Consider the following 13056-nt stretch of genomic DNA (forward strand, 5'->3'; position numbering starts at 1 on the left):
AAGTAATTCTTTATTATCCAGTAAGTATTATAATTCCTCTAATTGTTCCGTAAATGTCTTTTTATAGTTAACTTGTTCAAATCAAGATGCAAATAAAATCCTATGTGAGTTCTTACTCCCTCTTTCATTTTTTCTATATCAGTGTATTGGTTGAAGAAAACTGGGTCACTTGTCCAGTAAGATTTACCACATTCTGTACTTGGCCACCTGCATCCTTGTGTTGATGTTTAACGTGTTACTCATTATCCTTTATGTTTCCTGTCAGGTGGCTGGACTCTATAGCCATATTGTTCACTATGGTAGCCACCAGCCACATGTGGCAACTGAGCACTTGAAATGTGGATGGTCTAAATTAAGATATGCTCTAAATGTAAAATACACACTAGATTTTGATTACCAAAAAAGCTTGTAGAATATCTCATTTATTTTTTTCATACTGACTGCATGCTGAAATAATATTTTGGATATACTGAGTTAAATAAAATATATAATTAACATTAATTTGTTTCTTTTTCTTTTCTTTTTTTTTTTTTGAGACGGAGTCTTGCTCTGCCACCAAGGCTGGAGTGCGGTGGCGCAATCTCGGCTCACTGCAAGCTCCACCTCCTGGGTTCACGCCATTCTCCTGCCTCAGCCTCCCGAGTAGTTGGGACTACAGGCGCCCGCCACCACACCCGGCTAATTTTTTGTATTTTTTTTTTTTTAGTAGAGACGGAGTTTCACCGTGTTAGCCATGATGGTCTCAATCTTCTGACCTTGTGATCCGCCTGCCTCAGCCTCCCAAAGTGCTGAGATTACAGGCATGAGCCACCGCGCCCGGCCTCTTTTTCTTTTTTAAAAAAAGATATGACTATTAGAAATTTAGAATTACATATGTGGTTTGCATTTGTGGCTCATGTATTTCTGTTGGGACAGTCCTGAATTACAGATGTGATCAGATTTAGGTTCTGTATTTTTTGGCAAAAACAATTCATAGGTAGTTCTTAGATTTTTTATAGCAATACATTAGGAGATAGAGACTATCTGGTTGTCTCTCTTTGTGATTTTAAGATTGAAAAGAGATTCAAGTGTTGTCAGCCTAATTCCTCTATCATAAAGTTTCCTTTCAGCCTTTATTTTTTATTTTATTTATTTTTACTTTTTTCCCCCTTAGCCTCTGTTAAGGACATTCAGCTGTTTTTAATCTAAGAATTTTGTCAGCCATTGAAGAATCTCATCTATATCTATTATTTCATTAAGTGTTCCAGAATGATGATATTCTAATTCTAATATTCGTTCTGTATGTATTAGCTGAAAAGAAGAATTTTCCCTCAGCTATCTGATTATCCTGACATATAGTTTGTAGTGGAAGCAAGATGATTCTTTAATTTATTCACCACTTTTCAGAATGAGTTGGTGGTCATGTTACCTAAACATAACATGAGTTTGTTTTGTTGTTGTTGTTTACCTTTTTTGTATTATTATGAACTCATTGAAATCATTATATATTTTTTTGCTGCTTAAATTCAACATATTTAGCCAATAGGAGCTCTTTTAAGAATGTTCCTGTGTCTTTTTGGCACAACTCTACTCGTTCTTGATAGCGTCCTGACTTTCTGATATAAGAGCCTATGTTCTAGGCTCATTTTATACATTTCCCTCCCCAGACCTTGAATCAGCCGTTTCTTCAATGAGTCTTGGTTTCTTTTTCTTTCTTTCCTTCTTTCTTTTCTTTTCTTTTTTTTTTTTTTTTTTTTTTTTTTGAGATGGAGTCTCACATTGTCGCCCAGGCTGGAGTGCAGTGGCACGATCTTGGCTCACTGCAACCTCTGCCTGCTAGGTTCAAGCAATTCTCCTGCCTCAGCCTCCCGAGTAGCTGGGATTACAGGCACCTGCCACCACAACCAGCTAATTTTTTGTATTTTTAGTAGAGACAGGGTTTCACCATGATGGCCACGCTGGTCTTGAACTCGTGAACTCATGATTTGCCCGCTTTGGTCTCCCAAAGTGCTGGGATTACAGGCATGAGCCACCACACCCGGTCGAGCCTTGTTTTTTTTTGAGAAGGAAATGGTATTTAGAGACTTCAGTTTGTGTGCTAGGGGTGCTTATCACTACTGCGTTAGTCCTTGCTTCTGGGCCTTTTCAGTGGACAGAGCTAATAAATAAGGTGTTATTTTTTGTTTTGAAAGAGAAAAACATATGTGGGATTTATAGTAATAAATCAGTTTAAGATTGCAGGCCAGGCTCAGTGGCTCACACATCTAATCCCAGCACTTTGGGAGGTCAAGGTGGACAGATCACTTGAGCCCAGGAATTTGAGACCAGCTTGAGCAACATAATGAGACCCCATGTCTGCAAAAAACTTAAAAATTAGCTGGGCGTGGTGGCACACGCCTGTAGTCACGCTCGGGAGGCTGAAGTGGGAGGATTGCTTGAGCCCAGGAGGTTGAGGCTACAGTGAGCCATGATTGCACCACTGCACTCCAACCTAGGCAACAAAGCAAGACCCTGACTCAGAAAATAAACTTACCTCATCTGAAGAAAGCCAATGAATAACAATATTAAAAAAATAAAATTACAGGGTTTTTATTTAATTTCTATAAATGTGTATTTGTCTCTTTTTTCTCCTATGCTAGAAATCTTAGTTCCTAACAACATTTATTTGTTCTACTTTAATATATATATTTCAAAATAATGATAATATTATTTATAATATGATTAATTCAGTTCAAGATTTTTATCGCAATTTTCTTTTTGATTGGGTTGTATCCCACTAAGGATGTACAGTCATAATATTATGCTGTCAAATCACTTGAAATAATTCTTCTCTGTGTGTTTAAGCCTACCAGTTTCATAGCGTTAGGTTAATTTGTTTGGTTTTGGTTTTAAGAATTGCCTTATTTATTTTGATTTAACCTTATTTTGTAATTATTTTAAAACATTTATGTCAGGAGCTGTGGCTCACACCTGTAATCCCAGCATTTTGGGAGGCCAAGGAAGGAGGATCACTTGAGCCCAGGAGTTCAAGACCAGCCTGGGCATCATAGGGAGACCCCGTCTCTACAAAACATTTACAAATTAGCTGGGTGTGGTGGTGTGCATCTATAACCCCAGCTACTTGGGAGGCTGAGGCGAGAGGATCACTTGAGCCCAGGTATTCAAGGCAGCAGTGAGCTGTGATTGTGCTACTGCACTCCAGCCTGAGATACAAAGTGAGACCCCATCTCTTAAACAAACAAACAAACAAAAAGCAAAAAAATTTACGTGGTTTTAAAGTAAAAATTGTAAAATAAGCCACATTCAAAGAAGTATAGTTTCCATCCCTGTACTCTCAACCTTGTTACCTTCTTCCCCTTGTAAAATCATTTTTCTTCTGTCTATGTATGTTTGCACTCACCCCTTTTCTTAGAAAAATGCTAACATACTCTGAGCACTGTTTTGCACTTTGCTTTTGTCACTTCATGGCATCCTCGAGATCACTCCATGGCTGTACATAGAGCTCTTTCTCATTCCTTTTTCCAGCTGTATATGCTGCCTTGTGCCGCTCCACATTATTTACTTCTCTTTGATCAGAACTGAAGTCTCCAGCTAGGTACATTCTTTCCAGACCTCACGAGGGATAAGTTGGGAGGGTGAGAGAGGGAGCCAAACTTTTTTTATTTAAAAAAAAAAAAAAAAGCTTGTAAGCCACACTTGAATTTAAGTCTGTGAGGGGCAGGGTTTGATTACTTGTTCATCCCCAGTGGAGAATCTTCTCAGTGCTAAAGTTGGGGAATACTGGATAGATTTTTAATAGAAGAGGAAATTTCCTCACACCTGTTTATAGCCTGCGGCTTCTTGGATAGTGGTAGGGCAGTTGCGGGCATCTATGGCTGCTGCTAAGAACAGCCATAGCATACTCTGGAGGCAAACTACCTGTTCTTGGTGGCACTTCCAAGGGATTGCTTCCACCTTCTTCCCTCTTTTTTTTTTTTTTTTTTTTGAGACAGAGTCTCCCTCTGTCGCCCAGGCTGGAGTGCAGTGGCATGATCTCAGCTCACTGCAACCTCTAATTCCTGGGTTCAAGCTTTTCTCCTTTCTCAGCCTCCTGAGTAACTGGGATTACAGGCACATGCCACCATGCCTGGCTAATTGTGTGTGTGTGTATTTTTAGTAGAGATGGGGTTTCACCATGTTGGCCAAGCTGGTCTCAATCTCCTGACCTCAAATAATCTGCCCGCCTTGGCCTCCCATAGTGCTGGGATTACAGGCTTGAGCCACTGCACCCAGCTCCTTTCCTTTTATTTTACTGTCTTTTAGCCTAGATGCATCACTCAGAAATAGAAGGTCTCTCCTCCTTCATCTTGCCCCCTGCAGCCCCACCACTGTGTTCCGATGGGAGTGTTTCCCCTGGACGTCCACATACTCAGATCTCTGCTGTCCTCATCATGCCCAGTGAGCGCTTCTCACTGAGGGTGTACACCCAGGAGCAAGTCACATTCCTTTGCCTTTGGGCCACAGACCCTGCTGTTTTTAAATGAAGGGTTTGACTGGACGTGTGTGGTCAAAGTGCTGGTTGTAATCCCAGCACTCTGGGAGGCTGAGGCAGGAGGATCATTTGAGACCAGCCTGGGCAATATACAGAGACCCCATCTCTACCAAAAAAATTAAGAAAAAAATAAATAAAATGAGGGGGTAGGCCTAGGTGATTTCTCAGTTTCCTTCTAGCTCTGACTCTAGAATTTCTCCTACCCCATTCAGATAGTTTATGTCTGCATCTATACTTGAATCTACACCAACAGGTGTGCATGTGTGAGCAGGGAGCGGGGAAGTGGATGTAGATATTTTGTCTATTTAAGTGTATCAACAGTTGGAAAGAATGTGAGGAGAGAAAGGGAGCCAGCAAGCCAGAACTACCACCACATGAGCTTGAACTCTAGGACCTGAGGGTAGGTCCCAGCGTCTGTCTGTTCCCCGCCATCAACTCAGGGCCAATCCTAGGATCCCAGCCTCTAAGCCGGGTGGCCTTCAGCTAGGCAGCACAGGATGGTGTTTCCCAATCTAGCTTGGTTTCTCTTGTTGAATGGAAACTACAGGCCATTTTGACTTCCTTTTGGAGGATTGTCTGAGTGTGGTTTATTGAAGAAAAACAAGCTTCTTGTGGAGGTGGCATCAGATCTATTACTCTCCCTTTGCACATGACACTTGATGTGCTTATTCTCCCCCTTTGCAGCTGAAAGAATGTATCCGAGCACTGGATCAGGAACACACCCATACTCCCTTCAGGCAAAGCAAACTAACTCAGGTAAAGTGAAATGTGAGCCTTGAGTTTGTTCTGATTCATTTATTTCTTCCTTATTTCATATATTTGTTCATTCAGTTGAGCATCCACTGTCAGTAAGACATGATGCTGGGCATAGTGGGGAAAAGAGAAGGAGAGGAGTCACATTCCTTCCAGGAACTCTGTCTACAAATTGAGTATCATTAATCTAAGGATCTGAAATCTGAAATGCTTCAAAAATCAAAACTTTTTGTTGTTGTTGTTGTTGTTTTTGAGACAGGATCTTGCTCTGTCACCCAGGATGGAATGCAGTGGTGTGATCTTGGCTCACTGTGGTCTCTGCCTCCCAGGCTCAAGCAGTCCTCCCACCTCAGCCTCCCGGGTAGCTGGGACTACAGGTGCATGCAAATCATGCCTGGCTTTTTTTTTTTTTTTTTTTTTGGTAGAGACAGGGTTTCACCATGTTGCCTAGGCTGGCCTCGAACTCCTGAGCTCAAACGATCCGCCTGCCTCAGCCTTCCAAAGTGCTGGGATTACAGGTGTAAGCCACTATGCCTGGCCAAAATTAAAAACTTTTTGAGTGTCATGATGCTCAAAGGATTTCAGATTTTTGGGTTAGGGATGTTCAACCAGAAGTATAATGCAAATATTCCAAAATCTGAAAAAAAAAAAAAAATCTGAAATCCAAAGCACTTTTCTTCCCAAGCATTTCAGAGAAGGGATACTCAGCCTGTTATAGGACTTTAGGAAGGGGCAGACTCAGGCAGAAAAGTCTGCAGTATGGGCGGCAGGGGTTCCTTGGGGACAGCAGCGCTGTTCTGGTCACCACCTTTCTGTTTATTTCCAGTGTATGGTAACTCTGGGCAGGGCACAGTGGCTCATGTCTGTAATCCCAGCACTTTGGGAAGCCGAGGCAAGAGGATTGCTTGAGCTGAGGAGTTCCAAACCAGCCCGAACAACCTTGCTACAAAAAAATTTAAAAATTAGCCGGGTGTGGTGGCTCGTGCCTGTGGTCCCAGCTGCTTGGGAGGCTGAGGCAGGAGGATTACTCGAGCCCAGAAGGTTGAGGCTGCAGTGAATTGTGATCATGCCACTGCACTCCAGCCTGGGTCCAAAAGAGACCTCATCTTAGAAAAGAAAATGTTGAATTAGTGGAGTCTCTAAGCCTTTGCATTGAATAGGGTGGTGTAGCCGTACTTGATACTTTCTTGGCTCTAAGACTTAGACCAATGTTTTGGCACAAAAAAATAATGGCTTCAGGCAGTTAAAATGAATGAGTTAGATTTTCTACATGTACTGATAGGAAAGATGACCAAGATCTTTTGTGATGTGAAAAAAGCAAGCTGTAGAACAAGGTAATAATGTGATTGCCTATGTGATTTCTACTATTACATAGCCACACAGGAAAAAACGTTTAAAAAGATGCAGAAGAAACAGCATTGGATCTATTTGGAAGTAACAATGGGAATAAAGGTGAAACTGCAACTTTTCATTTAAAAGATCATGTGCCGTATGACCACTTTTTGTTTTTATCATTTTTAAAATGTGTGACAAGGAGAAAAACACTACACAAAAAAATTACATAAATGTTAACTATGATTATTCTTAGTGGAACAAATAGGGTTTTTGTTTTGTTTTGTTTTTCTGTCATGAAAATGTGCCTCTTTATTAACAGAAAACTCCAGTAGATGTTAAATCAGTATTCATGATGTCTGTGGAAGAGTGGCATGGGAGGGTGTACCTAGGTATAAACAGCTGTGAAGACAGTTGTGGGTGTCCTGGGTTCTTTTTCGCCTTGTGTCCTGTGCACAGTGGAGAACAGACAAGGTAGAGGGATATCTAGGAGAAGATCTTTTTGTATGCTGCAGGATGAAGCCAGCCCCGCACATGGGCAGAGTTTTATTCTGTGCAGCTAGAGTAGTGGCTCCACAGGACCTGGGCAGAACCTGTAAGAATATAGTTCCTTACCCATCACAGTTGGTGATCTGTGGGTTAGGTCTTCTCAAACATGATTTTAACCGGGGACCCAGGAACCTGCTTATAGGTGGTTAGTCCTGATTCTGACATTGGCTCTGTTATTTTTTACTTACTTACTTACTTATTTATTTATGAGAGGGAGTCTCGCTCTGTCACCCAGGCCAGAGTGCAGTGGTGTGATCTTGGCTCACTGCAACCTCCACTTCCTGGGTTCAAGCGATTCTCCTGCCTCAAGCCCCTGGAGTAACTGGGACTACAGGTGTGTGCCACCATGCCTCACTAATTTTTGTATTTTTAGTAGAGACGGGATTTCGCCATGTTAGCCAGGCTGGTCTTGAACTCCTGACCTCAGCTGATCTGCCTGCCTTGGCCTCCCAAAGTGCTAGGATTATAGGCATGAGCCACTGTACCCAGCCAGCTCTGTTATTTTTTAAGACAAGTTCCCCATTCCCAGAAAATGTGTTTCTTTTTAATTAAAACATAAGAATTCCAATTCTACATACAAGTGTAAAGAAGAAAGTAAAACATAACTTAAAGTCCCAGACCTCAGTGATAACCACACACTGCTATGTTAATGAACTTCCTTCTAGTCATCTCTCCGCCTGTGTAGCCTCATATGGATCCGCTTACGGAGTTATGGGATCATACACCTTTTTCCCTTGAAGATATAAGCTTTAGATATCTTTCTGTGTTCCTGAGTACAGGTATAATCATTTTTAATGGTTTTATTATATTCAGTGTATAATTATTTAGTTTGTTACCTGTTTATAGATACCTAGATTTTTACTAAATATTACTATTATAAATAATGTAATGAATATCATACATACCTTTTTTGGTCAATTGAGCAATTATCTCCATAGGATAAAGTCCTAGAAGTGTGATTGCCAAACCAAGAGTATACATACTTTTTCCTGGTTTTGTTTTTGTTGTTGTTGTTGTTGTTGTTGTTTTGGAGATAGGTTCTTGCTATGTTGCCCAGGCTAGTCTTGAACTCCTGGGCTCAAGCGATCCTTCTGCCTCAGCCTTCTGAGTAACTGGGACTACAGGTGAGTGCCACCGTGCCTGGCTTCTTTTTACATTTTCACATATTGCCAAACTGCCCTCTGGAAAGTTTGTCCAATTCATGGTACATGCCAGCATAGAAGAGTACCCATTTCCCTGGACCCTCACCGGGGAAGAGCATCATTAGTCTCTTAATCTTATGACCTAAAAATACCGGGTTTTTAAATGGTTTGTTTGCATTTTTTGGATTGGTGATGTGATGAGTACCTTTTTCTGTGTTTATTTGCCATTTGTATTGTTTATTTTGTGAATTACCTTTTTGTGGGCAGAAGGGAACTGTGGCCCAGCATCCTGCACCTACTAAGTAGTCAGTATGCACTTTGTTAATTGACTTCACTCATTGACCTGCCTTCTGTTTTGGACAGGTCCTGAAGGACTCTTTCATCGGCAATGCCAAAACCTGCATGATCGCCAACATCTCACCAAGCCACGTGGCCACTGAACACACTCTGAATACCTTGCGCTATGCTGACCGGTAAGTCAGCTCCCAGATGGCAGGCTATGTGTAAGTGTGCATGTGCGTGCCTGTGCAGCAGGCGTGTGTGTGCAACACATGTGCACCTGTGTGTGTGCAAGTGCACGCACCTGTCTCTCCCACTCACACACACACAGGGATCTGACTTTGAGTGCCACAGCCTTGTTTTTGGCAATTAGTCATTTGAAGACTGTGACCTGGTAGGCCCTATCACTTTGCAAGCATGACAAGAGGAAGATGACACATTCCCTTGTTCAGGAGTTGACTCTGTCAGTGGCTTTTAAATGGCTAGTGGGAAGTGAAATATTAATGGGTGGAAGGCTCAGTGATGTTTTCTTCCTGCTGGCCTCAGCCCAAATTGTAAGAGATAGAAGACATATGACTTGTCAAGGCAGAATCACTTAGAGCTATGTATGTCCAGAAGGGCCCAACCCAGACATGTTAGAGGATAAAGTGAGGCCCAGAGAAGGCTAGGATCTTTCCAAAGGCTCACTAGGAGTTGGTGTCAGAGCCAGCAACTCTGCCTGCCTGGCCAGGCCTCTTTATGGGTGATTGTGGTATCTGCTGGGATTCCTTCCATCTCTCACCCTGTGGTCACATGTGCCTCTCCCAGTAGGTAAGACGTTTTTGATTGCCATGACTGGGAAGAAGTGCTACTGGCATCTAGTGAGCAGAGGCCAAGGATGCTACTAAACGTCCTTCAAGAAATAATTATCTGGTACAAAATGTCAATAGTGTTAAGGTTGAGAAACCCTGGGAATAGACAAGTCATTTTTCCCTTAATGGAATGAGCACAAGCCTGCGTATTTCTGGAGGTTTTGCTTCCTGAGGTACCAGCAGGTTTTTCCAGAGAAGCCTGAAAGGGGGTGGTTTGCAGAAAAAGAGGACTCTGCGGGATTGCAGGTAAGTGGTGGACACAGACTCCTGAGTTGGCCTCCCTCCAGGAAGCAGTGTGGGCCCTGCATGAACACAGTGCACTTCTGAGACTGGCATCTCTGGCCTGTCCCGTACATGGGGCTGTGGTGATTTCCAAAAGGCTTCTTCTGATCGTAGAATGTTGGGTGCATGCTTACATCCTCAGGGAAGACACTGTTCTTTCTCGTTTGTTTGTTTTTTAAAGACAGAGTCTTACCCTGTCACCCAGGCTGGAGTGCAATAGTGTGATCATGGCTCACTGCAGCCTCGAACTCCGGGGCTCAAGCAATACTCCTCGCCTCAGCCTCCCAAGTAGCTGGGACTACAGACACGCATCACCATGCCTGGCTAATTTTTTTATTTTTAGTAGAGACGAGGTCTTGCTGTGTTGCCCAGGTTGGTCTTGAACTCCTGGGCTCAAACGATCCTCCTGCCTCAACCCCCCAAAGTGCTAAGATTACAGATGTGAGCCACTACAGCCAGCCAACACTGCTCTTTTTCATTCAGGTACAGAGGGGTATCTCATGCTGAAACAGAATGTTCCCTTTTCCTCTTATTCTATCCCAGGTAAAGAAGTAACTCCCAATCCTTGTAATACTCTTCTTTGGTTTTTGTTTTCCCAGAAAGCTATAGAAAAGGAATTGCAGAACGTGTGAAAATACACATTTAACATAAAATGATTATTTACAGGGTCAAAGAACTAAAGAAAGGCATTAAGTGTTACACTTCAGTTACCAGTCAAAATCGGACATCTGGAAACTCCTCTCCAAAACGAATTCAGAGCTCCCCTGGGGTTTTGTCAGGGGACAAATGTTCTCCCAAAAAAGTCAAGCTGGGACTTCAGCAGTCACTCACAGTGGCAGCCCCTGGCTCCACAAGAGGGAAGGTCCATCCTCTGACCAGCCACTCACCCAACATTCCTTTTGCTTCTGCACCTAAGGTCTCTGGTAAAAAGGGTGACTCCAGAGGGAGTCCTTCACAAGAGTGGGTCATTCATGCTAGCCCTGTGAAAGGACCCGTGCGCTCTGGACATTTGGTCAAAAAAAGGGCAGAAGAGTCAGCACCATTGTGCTCTGAGAAAAATCGAATGGGCAACAAAACTGCCCTTGGGTGGGGAAGCAGGGCCTCAGGCCCAGAAGGCCTAGTGCGTGGTAAGGTGTCCACCAAGTGCAAGAAAGTGCAGACCGTGCAGCCAGTACAGAAGCAGCTTGTGTCGCGAGTTGAGCTCTCCTTTGGCAATGCCCACCACAGAGCTGAGTACAGTCAAGACAACCAGAGGGGCACGCCTGCTAGGCCTGCCTCTGAAGCTTGGACAAATATCCCGACACAGCAGAAGGAGAGGGAGGAACATCTGCGTTTCTATCACCAGCAGTTCCAACAGCCACCTCTCCTCCAACAGAAGTTAAAATACCAACCACTGAAAAGGTCTTTATGCCAGTACAGGCCCCCAGGGGGTCAGCTCACGAATGAGACTCCCTCTCTGTTCCACTCTTACTCTGACAACCATGATGGAGCCCAAGTAGAGGACCTTGATGACAGTGATTTCAGTGAAGATTCTTTTTCACACGTCTCTAGTCAGAGGGCCACAAAGCAAAGGAACACTCTGGAAAATAGTGAAGATTCATTCTTCCTGCACCAGACATGGGGGCAGGGTCCTGAGAAGCAGGTGGCAGAAAGACGGCAGAGTCTGTTTTCTAGCCCCAGGACAGGTGACAAGAAAGATCTAACTAAAAGCTGGGTGGACTCCAGGGACCCCATAAACCACAGCAGAGCAGCACTCGATCACAGCTGCAGCCCAAGGAAGGGGCCCGTGGACTGGAGCAGAGACAACTCTACTTCCTCAGGGCCTTCTCCCAGAGACAGCCTGGCAGAGAAGCCTTACTGTTCGCAGGTAGATTTCATATATAGACAGGAAAGAGGTGGAGGCTCTTCCTTTGATCTCAGACAGGATGCCTCCCAAAGTGAGGTTTCTGGGCAGAATGAGGGCAACTTGCCATCCCCTGAGGAAGATGGTTTCACTTTCTCATTGTCCCACATTGCAGTTCCTGGATCCCCAGACCAAAGAGACACAGTTACCACACCTCTAAGAGAAGTAAGTGCAGACGGCCCAATCCAGGTGACCAACACTGTAAAAAACAGTCATCCTGTCCCAGGAGAGGACCCTAGGGGGCAGTTAGGCACGAACGCTGAATATGCTTCTGGACTCATGGCTCCCCTCACCGTGTCCCTCCTGGAGAACCCAGAAAATGAAGAGTCTCCTCCCTTGGAGCAGCTGGTCCAGGATGGGGCTATGCACAGTCTAGTGGCAGAGAGCACAGGAGGCCCAGTTGTGGGCCACACAGTGCCATCTGGTGATCGAGAGGCAGCCTTGCCAGTGTCTTCAGCAACTGAGCACCTGTGGCTCTCATCATCTCCCCCTGATAATAAGCCTGGTGGTGATCTTCCAGCTCTGTCCCCATCACCCATCCATCAGCACCCAGCTGACAAGCTGCCTGGCAGGGAGGCAGACCTGGGAGAGGCCTGCCAGAGCAGAGATACTGTACTTTTCTCCCACGAACATGTGGGTAGTGAGCAGTATGATGCTGATGCAGAGGAGACGGGGCTGGATGGCTCCTGGGGTTTCCCAGGAAAGTCCTTCTCCACCATACATATGGGGGTACCCCATTCTGGACCTGCGCTCACCCCACGAACAGGAAGTAGTGATATGACTGACCAGCTCTGGGCCCAGGAGAGAAAACATCCTACAAGGCTTGGTTGGCAGGAGTTTGGTTTGTCCACAGACCCGATCAAGTTGCCCTGCAATGGTGAGAATGTCACATGGCTCAAACCCAGGCCTATCTCAAGGTGCTTATTAGCAAGGCCAAGTTCTCCCTTGGTTCCCAGTTGCTCTCCCAATTCTGCAGGGACACTCCATCAGCACACCCTGGAGCAAGCACAGTAAGTTGGACACTTTCCCTAAGACTTGAGCCCCTTTTGCACTCACCCTCCACTCCAGCTTACTGTTTTGTCATGGACAAAGAGAAGCCATGCAGGGGTATGCAGGTGAGCCAGTCTGCTTCTAGCTCCAACACTCTGCTTTGGTCCCGGGCCCCTCCACAGGAAGTAGAAATGAGAGCAGACCAAGCAGTAGGCTCCATCTTGTGCCAAGTATGCCAGTTGCAGTCACTTGAGAGCCTTTCTGCAGGGAAGCTGTGGGAAATGGGCAGCTCCTGTGGAAGAGCAGCAGCACCCGGCCCTGCCCCTCAGTACTGCTGAGGAGGCAGGGGACAGCTTGGGAAGCCCGTCTCCCTCCCTGTATCTCGTTGGTACTCCGTAATTCCTTACCTAATCCTGAGAAAGAGCAGGTGAGGGGGAGCTGGGTGTTAAGATGGCCTTGGTCAAA

At 44.6% G+C, this 13056-nt stretch overlaps 1 protein-coding gene across 4 annotated transcripts in view; it reads left to right on the forward strand.

Moving 5' to 3' along the window:
* KIF24 (kinesin family member 24) overlaps positions 1–13056 on the forward strand; it is a 90723-nt gene that overhangs the window by 60659 nt on the left and 17008 nt on the right. For all 4 annotated transcript variants that reach the window (XM_077965808.1, XM_077965807.1, XM_015117533.3 and 1 more), the window contains 3 exons: positions 5195–5266; positions 8650–8759; positions 10365–12611. In XM_077965808.1, the coding sequence (XP_077821934.1) occupies positions 5195–5266; positions 8650–8759; positions 10365–12611 (2429 nt within the window). The remainder of the gene's footprint in view (positions 1–5194; positions 5267–8649; positions 8760–10364; positions 12612–13056) is intronic.

The sequence above is a fragment of the Macaca mulatta genome, chromosome 15, assembly GCF_049350105.2.
Source record: "Macaca mulatta isolate MMU2019108-1 chromosome 15, T2T-MMU8v2.0, whole genome shotgun sequence".
Classification (NCBI taxonomy): Eukaryota; Metazoa; Chordata; class Mammalia; order Primates; family Cercopithecidae; genus Macaca; species Macaca mulatta.